The 14,316-nt window shown below is 34.2% G+C and overlaps 1 protein-coding gene across 1 annotated transcript in view; it reads right to left on the bottom strand.

The window, feature by feature from the left end:
- The window catches only part of LOC150019815 (putative ATP-dependent RNA helicase DDX10), a 313,984-nt gene that overhangs the window by 130,939 nt on the left and 168,729 nt on the right, over positions 1–14,316 (bottom strand). Inside the window, exons 14-15 of the mRNA XM_090266690.1 lie at positions 7,504–7,623; positions 4,542–4,703 (exon numbers count right to left, since the gene is read on the bottom strand). Of these exons, the coding sequence (XP_090122816.1) occupies positions 4,542–4,703; positions 7,504–7,623 (282 nt within the window). The remainder of the gene's footprint in view (positions 1–4,541; positions 4,704–7,503; positions 7,624–14,316) is intronic.

A 14,316-nucleotide genomic window follows, 5' to 3' on the forward strand; every position in this document is an offset into this window, starting at 1 on the left:
ACACAATCCAAAAGAGATAGAGCACTCAAGCAAATTTCAAGGGAATGAAAGAGAACTTCCTAATGAATTGCTTCTCTCAACTTTCAGCTGTTATACCAGATATTATCCCCCTAAATACAAGTAATCTTTCAGAACTAAGAATGATGACGCACCACAGAGCAGATTTTCAATTCATTCAATTAAAATCCTTTCAGTAATGTGATCCATGACCCATCTTTCATAGTGCTGATCAAATTATCAGAAAAACACATTGTCTCCATGCAAAAGTAGTGTTTTGCCTTTACAATTCATAATGGCTTTATATACAAAAATTATAGCTTGTGCTGTAATTTTACTTCTGATGAATGGTTTCAAGAGATTCAGCAGAGAAAACAGTCATAGGCCTAGTTAAGTATAATTACTTATGAAGTGCCAGGGGAAGCTAAAGACCAGAATGGTCTCAGAAGAAAATGATGCTTAATGGCTGCATTGAAGCCTTATGAAGAGAAATAAAGCTGCTAACTAAGTAACCCAAAGCAGTTATACAAGGGCCCCAGAGTCTTCCAGGTGTGCAGCTATGAGTTACAACTAGCAGGCAGCTAAAATTCTATTCCCAGTGATGTTGTAATTTTTTTATCCTATAAATTTGTTAAAATTCTTATTGCTCACTTTCTAAATCTTTAGGAGAATGATATTTACTGGAGTCACAGTACAAATTACAGAGTTTTCAGAATTTGGTAGATGAAAATATGAGTCAAGGACAGATGGAATAGCTTGGAGGAAAAAGGTAGAAAAAAAAGAATGGTGAGTCCTACACTACAGAGGCTGAGTACATATTCAAAACAATGATGAAAGGATGTTAATCTTAAAGAGCAGGAGCAAACTACTACTTTGAAACGAAATTACGAAGACTAAATTCACTTATATATTAAATATCTTATCCTTTTAAAACAACAAAAAGAAAAGATAATCATGAAATATTTTGAAAATGCTGAAAGGATACTTCTAAGTTTATGAAAACTTATAAAATTGACACATTTTAAAAAATAATGTGTCAAATACAGAATTATATTGTAGATTTTTATAGTATTTTTTAAATGTAAAATTCATTCAGGTGTATTCCTCATTCATAATTTTGATCAACAGTTTCTTTACTTGTTCCTCTCTTCAATAAGTAAAGTTTAGTCCTAGACCCTAAAGTCAGTATTATAAGTATTCTTTAGGGACATACCACTCTTGTGCATATAGTTTCATAGAAATAACAAAATCATAAGTGGTAGCTTTAAGGGAAACATAATTACAGTTGCCCTGGGTAAAACCTTATGCTTTAAAACTAGGAATTGTCATTATAGTAAGTAATATACTCAGGAAAAAAACACAATTTCAAAACCAATAATGTGTTCAATTAGAGCAATTAAGAGAAAATAATTTGTGCAGGATAATAATATATTTAGTTTTTGAAGTAAAAGTTTAGTAACTTTTGGAAAATAAGGGAACAGGAAAGAATGCTTAACATCAAGCAAGGAACCCAATCTGTCAGGAGAGAACATTACAAATTAAAATTCTAATTTTCAAACAGGAATAATTTCATTCCCATGTCTTACCAACACACACAGAGCCAGATGATCTCTCTGATCATCCGCAACTGACTCCTTGCTTTTTTGGAATAGGAAAACATAGTCCAAATTGGTGACGAGTAATCCCAGGTTACACTAGGCTATGCTAGACTCAGGATTCAAATGCAAGTATTCCACCATGCTCTTCCCATCAAACTTTACACCAAATGTTGAAGCTTGCCATTTAACGCAGTAATCCAGTCCATAGCAGCTTGGTGCATCACTGATTTCAGCACCTGTATTGTGTCCTTGGTGTCCTACTGTAATAAACATACTAATTCCAAAGTGCTCACAAATGTGAAAGTTTCTCTAACTCAATACATAGATACTTATATGGGGAAATAATAACTTTACTAATAAAAATACCAACAAACTAATCATATTTGTGTCAAGAAGCATTTACATTAAAATTGAATAGAACACTATTTTAGTTACTTCCTTGTGCTTTTTTTCAGCCTACATATTTTCAGCCTCTAATATGGAAGGTATGTCATGTGTCACATAGTGCAGAAAATTCCTATTTTATATAAGATAACAACCTTCAGTTTGTTTTTAAAAAGACCTAATGACTACTTTAATTACAGAGGTACTGACATCAAAACCACCCGTCTATAAAGTTCTTGTAATTTCTCTCACAACTATGTCAGCCCAAAAATGCTCTGTTCAACTTTGCTGTGAGATAATCACAGTGACAGTTTAAAAATCCTATGCTACATTTTAACAATGGTCCAAAGAAAATGAATTACTTCAAAGCTCAAAAATAAGTGGAAATAGAAATGCGTAGAATAATATACATACAGTATAGTACCTTTCATGTAACAAAGAGAGAAAATAACAGTATGTATTTCTCTTTAATCCTAATTACATAAAGAAAGTGGAAGGATACATTAATAATTAATAGAAATAGTAACCTACTGGGTAGAGGTATGAATAAGAATGAGGTACAGGCAGAAGTAAGACATTTTTGCGATCTTCATTTTGAAACAATATGAACATACTATTCATTTCAAAAATTTTCATGTAAAAAAAAAGAGGTTTCAAAAACCTTTTGTTCAGTGACAGAAAATCCATAGTTAAGTATGATTTCATTGTAATTTTCCTGAGGACAGAGAAACACATGTACTTTAAAGTATTCTATCTTTACAGTCTCGTGCAGAAATGTGTAATTATTATGTATGAGTAGTCAATTTGAAATTAAGTTTCTAAAGGATTCAGAAATAACATTCCACTAACTGAATACAGCAGAAACTTTCACACATGAGGGGAAAGGGGTGAAAGGGAAGACGGGGGGGGGGGGGGGGGGGATATTAAATTCTTCACATTTCTTTTACTGCTGGCTACAATTTAAAAATAAGGAATAAAATGTTCTTATGCTCAATCTTCCCCTGTATAAATAAATACTCAAAGTAGACTATGAACTAACACAGGACAAGCTACCGACACTCTTAATATTATTAAAAATTTTAGTTCCATTTAAAGTACTATACTAAAAGCAGCAATACAGAAAATGTTCACTTCTCTCAGTACATAAATATCCAAGAACCGCAACCAGTGTATTTCAGGTTCATTAGTTCTCCCTATTTCTGAAATGATTTTTCACAATTCATTTCTATCCCTGAAGCTACCCTTCAATATCTACTTTTTTTCTTATTCACCAAATGCTATGGTGAAGCTGCATCAAATTTAAAGAAATAAGGATTGCTGTTCTTCAAAAAAAATTTTCTAGGTCATTAAATAGTTACAAGGTCAAATAGGACTCAAAACCCCCAGGAATCCTTCTCAGGATACAGTTAATAATATCTTCAGTGAATAGTTTAAATGTTTCTTAATACAGAACTTAATATTATAGCAGTGATTCTTGGGTATGATGTTTTAGTTCCTTAAAATCATTCATTGTCTCAGTAGTATGCTGCAGAAACATCTTTAAAAATGTAAATATGTTTTATTTCATTAAATGACTTCTTTTATCTAGGAAAATGTCTATTTTCATGGAAATTAAGTAGTGTAAATAGATAGCAATATCACAACAAGAGAAAACTGCCAAGTTTAAGGCCGATGGGGCACATGCATATTATACAGACGCACTCTCTTACAAGGTTTCCTTTTCCTTTTAATAAAGTAAGTTTAATCTTATAACAATTACCAAGTAATTGTGCCATGGGAAAAAAATGTAACTTTTAAGATGAAGCTTAGCACGATACTAATGTCACTCAAACGGGTGGCTACTGAAACAAACTGTGGTACATCCATAACATGGAATACTATTTGGTGAGAGAAAGAACAAAGTACTGATACACACAACAACTTGGATGAATAGACACAAAGAATTACGCTGTGTGAAAAAAGTCAATCTCAAAAAGCTACATGCTATGTTTCACTTCTGAAATATTCCTGAAGTGACAAACTAGAAATGGAGCACATGGGATCTCTCTGTATTACTTATAATAACTACATGTGCAACTACAATTATCTCAAATTTAAAACTTTATTTTTAAAAAATTTTTAATTGATTTGAGAGAGGGAAAAAGAGAGGGGAGGGAGCGGGAGAGAGAAATATCAATTTGTTGTTCCACTTGTTTTTGCATTCATTGGTTGCTCCTTGCATGTGCCTGACTGAGGATCAAACCCACAGCCTTGGCATATCAGGACAACATTATAATGAACTGAGCTACCCAGGAAGAGTTCAAAATTAAAACTTTAATTAAAAAAAAAATTAATATTATTTGGGTCACCACAACCAAAAGCAGATTTAGGTGACATTCTCAAAAACCAGTCAACATACAAAGCCTCTAGCAATCGAAAGAAGGAATAGATAAAATGACACAACAGCCACAGAAAAAGAAGTGATAGAGAAAATTTAAAAAAATGATTATTAATGAATATCTAGGTATGTATAGGAACATATTAAATTTCACTCAGTATTAATTCGTGATGGAAAAAGCTTACCCGATGCTTTGCCTTAATTTTCTTCCTATATTCTTCTTTGTCAAATTTGTCCTCTTCTTGAAGCCTCTCCTTTGCTTTATCTAAGTTGATCCCACCAGCATCGTCTTCCTCCTCAGTCCCCTTCGAGACAGACTTCTGCATCTGTGGCCACTGCTGAACCAACTGCAGACAGGGAAAAGATTCAGTACGGGATGGGAGACAGAGAACATCTACAGAAAACCATTTCCCTCTGTTTAATGATTTTGAAATAGTGCCTATACACACTGTCTTACCACCTATATTTCTTAAACTTTCTAACAAACTTATGATTAAAGTGAGCAAGCCGCAGAGAAGACTGTTTCAGTTAGAGCAATGCTGCCATGACTCAATGAGAGCAAGATAAAAGGAAAATTTCATAAACTAATTTGGAGGAGAAGGCAGTTGCCTCAACAGCATTTCAAACAGTGTTCTTAGGATGCTCCATCCCACCAACCTGAGTCCAGATGATGTGCACAGGGTCACAGGCAGGCTGACCGGCGTGCTCCCTCCCATCAGCTGCCATGGTGCCTGTGTACTTCCATCACTTCTCTCACTGCCCTGGGTTGTTTCACTCTCCTGGATTTCTGACAAGAATTCATTTCTTTGAGGGCAGTCATACGTCTGTTCATGTATTCTCAGAGCCCAACCCAGTATCTGGCACACTTTTGGTGCTCAAAATTGATTGATGGATCACATACCAATTGGTATAACACATAAAGACTGAACTAACTAAGGATAAAGAAGAAAATCTGTTTGGGTTTCACAGATCTGTTCAAATCTACATGATTGTACACATGCAGTGTTTGTACACATATGAGGTGACAGAAGTCAGGGCTCTGATCTGGGAGTTGGGAGACCTGGCACAAGATCCTGACTTTTTCACCAGCCACTGCATAATCCTAAATAAATTACTTATCTCTGGGCATCTGTGTCTTTGCCTGAAAAATAAGGTTTGTTTGACTCAACAGTCTTCCAGGCCTAACACTGTAAAACTAGACAAAAAAACGATTTTCTTATTTTACCTAGTAAGTGGTCACCAGAAGTATTTAAGTAGCTGCCACTGTTTTTGAAAGACTGCTAATTAACCAGCAGGCATATGGAAGTTGAAGGCACACACATCACAGGTATTTAATGTCTCTTCTACCTCTTATCGCCACCAAACATTCTTCAAGAGGAGAGTCTCAACTTTTGGCAACAAATGGGGTTCACGAATGTCCTGCATGAGCAGCCTTGCCAGCAGTCACTGACACTGAATGAAGCAGCATGAGAGGGACCAGCTATGGCAATAAGAGTGCCGTCCACTGCTCTGACTCTTCACCTCTTTTCCTATCTGAGTGAAAAAAAATACATCGCTCTGTGGGCTGAACAAATAGCAGCATTTCTTTTGGAGATTTAGATCAGAATTTTCAATGTGGCTCACACCACAAAGAGCTCCTATCAAAAATAAGTTTACATTGAAACATTTTATAGTTATGGATTTATTCACTTTGGAGCTATTTGGTATGCTAAATAAAAGCAATAACCTTGTTTTACAGTAAGCATCTGATGTAATACATCTATATTCTTGGTTAGCCTTTCTCAGGTGCTGATCTCGTTTTAGTAATTTCATAAAGATTCATTGCTTATCAATTACATAGGCTTCCTCTGCAACTACCAAAACTTTGAATTGCACTTCATTTTATTAATTTTCATATGATTTATACACCATTTCACTCCACATTGTTAGTGCAAATCTGGGCTTCTGAAGCAAAGTTTCCTTCTCCAAAGAAACACCAAATCTTTCTTAACTTCAAAATGAAAAGAATAAATATGTCATTGGAAACAGACTGCTTAGGCAGCACTTATATTAATGATGAGATACCTGATGTGATATATTATAGTGGGTATAAAAAGCTGTTATTTTACTGGGATATTAGACAATGGTTCATTCATTCAACAAACTTTTTGAGGGTTTTGTATGTTAGACATTGTTCTAAGTGCTGAGGACAGAGTAGTGAGCAAAGTCAACAAATAAATTCCCTCCATTTCTTCCAACAACCAAATCAATATAGAATAAATCACTTAGTAAGTGCAATGGGGCAAAAAAAGACAGGGCAGGGAAAAGAGATATGGTAAGTGTGGAGCGCTGTGTGCTGTGATGAAAAGGAAAGCCTGTAGGCTGGTGAAGAGTGAAACCAGGAAATGATATTGAAGAGACCCTACAGTGGTCTATTAACTTGTAGCCATTACTACTTAGGTAGTCACTGGACTTTCTAGATGTCCTTCCTCTTTAAAAGCAAAGATAATATTAAGATGTAATAGAGTGACTTTTCATGAGCAATCTGAGAGTGGTAACCATTGCTTACTCTATGGGCATTTATTTATACTAAGACTAAGGTAATGATGAGAGGAAAACCAGGCACATATTGTGTGAGATTACTTTAAAGCAGAGAATTGCTTCCCATAGCAGGCCAGCAAGTAAGAAACATGCCAATACACAGCAACTAAAATTGAGGAATTGCAAAGCAGAGGCTTTTTAAACCCAGCAAACAAAGTTGTAGCAAGTAGTTGTGTTACTACTTGTACTTGTCCCCATAGAACATGCTGATGGATACCATGACAAGAAAATCTAATCTATAAAAGCAGAATTTAGGAAATTCAAAACCAACTCTGTTGTTATCACCAAGAAGTATCTCTGTATTGTCAATAAAATATTCTTGCCTACAGGTGTATAGTAGATGGAATGCCTGCAGTAACAGTGAAAGGAAATGCCAAGCATATTTTAGAGACACATTTTTTTTCTCATTAGTGAATGGTTAAGTCAGCAGGACAAACTCTTTATAATTCTTGGAACATGTAGTAAATCCTCACTTAACATCCTTGATAGGTTCTGGGGCATAAAGTAAACCGACCTGTTGTAAAACCAACTTTACCATAGGCTAATTGATATAAACAAGAATCTTACCTCTCCTTCATCAGTAAACGTTATTTTCTTATTCACTTTAAAATTTCTCTTCATTACTTTTTTTGCTTCTGCGACCTTGGTCACTTTTTTCTTGACTCTGGATTTAGAAGATTCTTTCTTCTGTGTGAGAATAAAAAAAAGAGATGATTAAATAAATGCTTTATATTAAAAATTGAACTCTGGCAATACACTTTCCAAAACCAAGTGTATCTACTGATCATTGGCTAATGAGAAGCACCAAAAATACTGTCCAGAAATAAAATTATTAGACTTAATAACTAATGATCTCTCCTATGCTAAAGGGGAAAGCGGTTTAAGAGTAAATCAGATGTTAGACATAACCCTTAAATTTTATTCTATAACTAAAAGTATGCTATCCTGATAATGTTGAAGTACCAGAAGCTACATGATAATGTGATAAATGGACATGTAAGATAAATAAAGCTATCTTCCAACTACAAAATAGAGCACATTTTAAAAATACAAAGTCACTGCTTATCTATGCTAAGGGAAGGCTGAGTGAACTATATGAGATAGGAAGTTGCAGGTCACTCCAGAGCCTTTTTCAATTAGTGACAAGAAACAACACCTTTGAGAAAAATTTGGATTATTTTCCTTAAATTAAAGCCAGTAGTACCAGTGGTAGTAATCAGTAAACTAATCAAGGCAGTATCTATTAGACGAGTAGACAGAATAAGTGGTATAAATTAAGAGCATGGAGTTGAATTCAAGCTCTACCACTTAGGAGCAAGGCAAACTGAGGATAATAATACTACCTATCACACAGGATTGTTGGGAGAGTTTAATAATAAATGTAAAACATATAAAATATAAGTGTCAGACAAATCTCAAATATCACTATTATATACTGAGTTCATGCTAGCTAAAGAAATTATATCAACTACAGAGACACTTAATTTGCAAAATCCCAGACTTCAAGCTTCCTAGGTGATTGTCATCTTTTTTTTTTTCTTCTAACTCTGTACCATAGAGAACCACCCAAGGCAAGGTTAGAAAAGAGGACTGATCTAGGACACAAGAATTATCAGAAAATTTGAGATGAAGAGCAATTACAATGGCCACATTATGGTAATAAGTATGCACCAAAAAAACCCAATTTATTTAACAAATTAACTATTATTAATAATAAATACAAGAATGCTTAAAGATATAACACCATAAAATTCAGAACAACAAATTCACTAAAATAGGTTTCTGATAAGCTATTAATAAATTATATTCCCAGCTAATGATAAAATCAGCTAGCACATCTGAAAAAATATTATGACTTAAATACAAAAATATTTTGACACTGATGTTTCTCTTATGTGGGTATTATTAGCACTAGTTTTATATTTCTGGTTCTTGGTACATGCAAGCTATAGTATCAGACAACTTAAGAATCTTCTAGAATTCTTAAAATGCTTATAAAAAATTAATCTCCTCTGAAATAACTAATTTTTATTAATCAGACAGACATCAATGTGCTATAATCTCTATACCTACATTTGACAGGATTTCTACAGAGATTAAGTTTGTTTTAGATTTAGATTTCTTCTTGGTCTGCTGCATGGGCAACAGCAGACCCTCCTTATCACCCTGCCCAGGCTCTGTAGCTTCAGCTTCACTGGAGAGGACACTCCAGCGTCATTGCAAGATGTCGATTCAACACGGGAGGAGACAGATACCGTGTCACTCCCGAGTCGGACTGCACAGCCATTCTCGGCGGTGCAGATAGACTCTTAAGAAGCTACACCATCGTCTCTCGAGGCGGACGGCTGCCGACGACGACGAGATTTCTTCTTGCCATAGGGTACCCCATTTCCTCCAGCCCCTGGGAGTCCCTGACTGCATGAATGTTAACATCTGATAGCATATGGCCCTCCCTCACAACCCCCTTCCCACCACTGTGCTCTAAGATACATTATTATACTCTTCTTCAGGAAATATTACCTCATTTCCTGATCTGGCTTCTGAGAGTAAATGAGTATTGTGTGATAGTAAAACTCCTAAATTAAAGGGACTAGCGTGGCAGAAAGCATGTCAACTGAAGTAAGTTGCTACCAGTATGACACCTTATGAACACAAGGCATTTTAATAAGACCCATTACTTCCTTCCTCCCAATCATTACTTCTACAACTTTCTCCCCACAAACACTTATTAAAAAACACCACCAACATGACCACCAGGGTTGGTGCCAATGTTACTGACTCCTACTGGATCTGGATCTTCTTGGTTTTAGGTCAGGTCAATTCTCAAAGATCCTGAATTGGCTGACAGCCTGTCATTAGACCTCATAGTGAGAATGCTGATGGAACAGTGCAAACTGAGAGGCTCATTATGACGTAAAAATAACAATTACACAGGAGTAAGTTATAATCGCTACTGAAAAACAAAAAATATTGGAGAACAACGGGAGCAAACTTTCTGAGGAAGACAGTTTGAGTTAACATGGGTCTAAACATTTGTCAAAACTCATCAAATGTTACACTAAGATTAGTGCATTTTATTGTTGGTAAATTTCTACCTCCAAAGAGTCCTGTAAGCAAATATTGAACTTTGGTTAATGCAAGGCAAGCTGAATTATCAATATATGGGAGAAAATATAGTGATGTTGGCAACTTACTCTGAAATGCATTAAATAAAAAGGCATGATGAATGAATAGGAGAATTGCATATGAAGGCAATATAATAAAAGGTTAATTGCAGAACATGAGTGGTGGGTATTTGTGTGTCCAAAAGTACAGTTTTTTGAACTTTTGTGCATGTTTAAAACTATTTGTAATAAAATATAAAAGCCAGTCATTGGAACAAGAGAAAAAGTCACAAAGCAAAAATACCAATAATTGTCAGAGCAGAATCCAGATCAGTCAGGAAAACAATCCTGGAGAGTAGAAGCATGGAATGATGCAGGTCTACTGGAAGAGCTTTAGGGAAATACATGAAACCACTGAAATTATATAACAAAATCTGGGGATGTTTACATCTTTGCATTTTTATGGTTTATCATGGTTTCTAAATGGGATCTGTGATCTCTTCCTCAAAAAATAAAAAATAAAAGAAAAAGATTAAATTTTTGTTTGTTTAAGGGAAGCCACTGAAAGAAGGAACTGAAATGGAAACATGGGTGAAAAGATATGTATCACATTTCCCCAATAGGCATAGCTTTGCTCTGATACTCTAGAATTATTCTTCACTCAAATATGCACTGAGTATCATCAACCCACAAGACACATCTGAGTCCATACTGGGATCCCAGTAGTGAAAAAGACAGGTGGACTCGCAACCCGCATTGAACCTTACTCTTAACAGAGAAAAAATAAGAAACAAACCAGTAGAAAATATTACTTAATCACAAATATAGTAGTACTCAGAAAAAATACACAGGAAGATGAATGAATCAATGTAAGTGCTTGCCCAGCTAAGTAGAGGAAGTCAAGGAAAACTTCCTTTTGAGGGACAAATGTCTGAACTGGGTAGCAAACAACTAAACACCACTTACTGCATTACTGGCACACCAGCGATGAAAAACACCTTCTGCATGTCCACTGATAGTGTGTTTCACATGTGGCTTACAAGAGTCTTAGCTCAATGTCATTCTTTTGAATATTAATTTTAACAGGTAATAGATGCTCACTTATTTTATAAAGAATATTCAGTTAAACTGTCACTAATGTCCTCTTCAGCCACCTCCATTTACTTCCTGAGAAGCAAGCACTGTTACTAGCTTTTCCTATATCCTCCCAGAGACATACTACCCATATGCAACTATGTATGGACACCAAGAACTCATAAAAGAGCTACCCCTCAATGAATAGCCTTGCATATAAATCTTCATATATGTGTGTGTTTATATATCTAGGATAAATCTCTAAAATTAAAGCACTCAAATGTATTTACAAATAAGCCTCCAGAGAAGTTATACAAATTTATACTTGCACAAAAACTTGAGAGGAACTGATTCTCCACATCTACTCAAATATAAAATATGTTATTAGGCTTTATGTTAGCCAGTCAACTAGGTGAAAAAAATATCATCTCAGCAAAGTTTTAATTTGTATTTGTACAAAGGCACTTTTTCTTGTGCATTGTATATGTTCTTTGCCAGGATTTATTTTATGATTCCTGGTATTTTCTTTATTAATTTGTGGAATCTTTTCATTTGTTAAAGATGGGTTAACATTTTCTCCCACATCATCATTTATGTTTAGACTTTGACATATGTAGTAATATTTTGTTTTACTTTGTTCTTTTTTTTTGACATGCATATATTTTTAACTGTTATGTACTACATTATTTAAGTAATGCAATTTTCTGAATTTGTGACGTAACTTGAAATGCTTTTCTAACTAAAAGAATTTTTAAAAATAAATTTAACTCCTTAAAATACATAATATACTTAAAAGTTTCAGCACTGGTTCTTGGACAAGAAAGAAAGTGCTTATTAATAATTATATATTTCTATTCACGAAGTCACAAAAAAATAAAGTACACCACAGTTAGGGAAGAGTTCTATTTTGACTATAAAACTATGATTATTGCTACAAAAATGAAATTTGCAGCAACAGAAAGTATTCTGAAAGACTTTCTGACAAGATGTAAAACATCAAAATGCAATTTCCATTTCTATTTCCAGTTCTTCTATAACATGTATGCTAGACTTCAAAATAAAATGCTAAATGGAAAATATCACAAAGTACAGAACTGATAAAACATCAAGTCATTCTCAAGCTCCTGTGATAGCTGAGGTCGACACAAATAACTTGGAAGATAAAGAACAACAACAACCATAACAAAAACAATAAAGGTTCCTATCAGAAGGATCATTTTGGTTTACACTGGCTACAAAAAAATTCAAAATATAATCAGTTAAGAAACCTACCTAAATATAAGCATTACTACTAGATATCCTGGGGGTATGGGGTGTCAAATGGCAAAAAACAAACAGACAAACAAAACAAAGCTTAAGGAGCTGAATGTTAGAAGTAAAGGGAAGGTTACTCTAAAGAAATCAGATTTTTGTTTCCTGAAAGTAGTACCCATATGTGTCACTGAATAACTGGAATTTTTAATAGTAACTGTATCTAAAACTGAGGGAAACCATCAAAATAACTATCAACCCTGGTGGGACTTTATAGATTACCTATTAAGGTTCTAAATCTTTATGTGAAAGATAAGGGCATTTCCTACCATTTATAAACACTGTTGCCTAAAAGTCCAAATGTACTTAACTTGAGATATTTCCAACTGCCTAAATAACCAAACCCCACTAGAACTGATTTCTTAAAAAAAAAGCTGCCTGCTATCCAAGCATATTTTTTCTGTCATTCTAAATGTACTGAACTATAAAATTTCACACATTCTAATTTTACAGTATAAATTAAGGATGCACTATTTGACATTTTATTTTAAAGCCATCTACAAAATCTTTGCTTAAGAAATATTCTTCTGATGAAAGGTAATGTTGGGCACCTTTCATGTATATATTGGTCATTTGCATATTTTCTTTGGGGGAAAAAAGAAGTCCTTTCAGGTCCTTAGCCCACTTTTTAAAAAAACATTTTATGTATTTATTTTTTGGAGAGAAAGGAAAGGAAGGAAAAAGAAAGGAAGAGAAACAGCGATGTGAGAGAAACATTAATCAGTTGCCATCTGACCGGGAGGGACCGAATCCTCAACCCAGGAATGTGCCTTGACCCGGAATCGAACCTGGCAACCTTTCACTTATTTAGTGGATGACACCGAACCAACTGAAGCCACACTGGTCAGGACCTCTGCCCACTTTTTAATCAGATTAGTTGTCTCTTTGCTTCTGAGTTATATGAGCTCCCTATGTATGTTAGATATTATTTCACACTGTATATGTATACAAAAACATCACATTGTATACTTTAAATATATACAATTACATGTCAATTATTCTTCAATAAAGCTTGAAAAAAAGAAAAGAAATAAAAATTACCACAAAGTAGAAAAAGTATGTTTGTGAATTCTTTGCAAAAACTATAGTCATAACATAAAAGGGTAGAGAATTTTAGTTTTGCAAGATGAGAAGAGGTATGGAGATTGGTTGCAATAACAATGTGAATGTACTTAATTAACACTGCTAAACTCAAAAAAGTTAAAATGGTATATTTTGTTATGTGTATTTTATCACAATTAAAAATAAAGTTAACAGCTACCTAGAATGTAACTGGACTTCAATTTAAAATGTTATTACACAAAGTTTGTCTCTTCAAAATTCTTACACAATGTAAACTTAAAACAAAGAATCCTAACATTCCAAAGCATCTGAAGCATGAGGAGCAGGGTGGGCAGTGCAAGGGAAGGGCATTTATAGATCCTCAGATACAGATGAACTAAAGTGGTACGATGCAAAAGTGCTTATTTTCTATAAATTATAGAAATAATTTTACAATGATCTAATAAACCCCAGAGGGTTTCTTTAAATGTCCACATTTACCAATTATTTAAAGTTTAAGAAAAGGCAAGCTATAATAAATTTTGGTAATATGCATAAATTAGATCATATTAATAAAATAAAAAATAAAAATTTCAAGAGAATGATGAAAGCCAATGAGGCTACCACCCACATCTCAGTTACCATTATCTCTGGAATTGATTGACATTAGGCTTTTAAATAGGCTTTGCATTCACTCTTGTTCCTTTATAGCAAGCCCTAGTAATCACTTGTCCTCTTGTTTTGTTTTTCCTAATGAATTGTAATCTTCATGAGGATTAAGAGCATTTATATTACATTTGTATCTCCAGGATATCACATAAAGGCTGGCATATAGGAAACATTCAACAAT

The sequence above is a fragment of the Furipterus horrens genome, unplaced genomic scaffold (genome assembly GCF_987537825.1).
Source record: "Furipterus horrens unplaced genomic scaffold, mFurHor1.1.pri manual_scaffold_2, whole genome shotgun sequence".
In the NCBI taxonomy this organism is placed as follows: Eukaryota; Metazoa; Chordata; class Mammalia; order Chiroptera; family Furipteridae; genus Furipterus; species Furipterus horrens.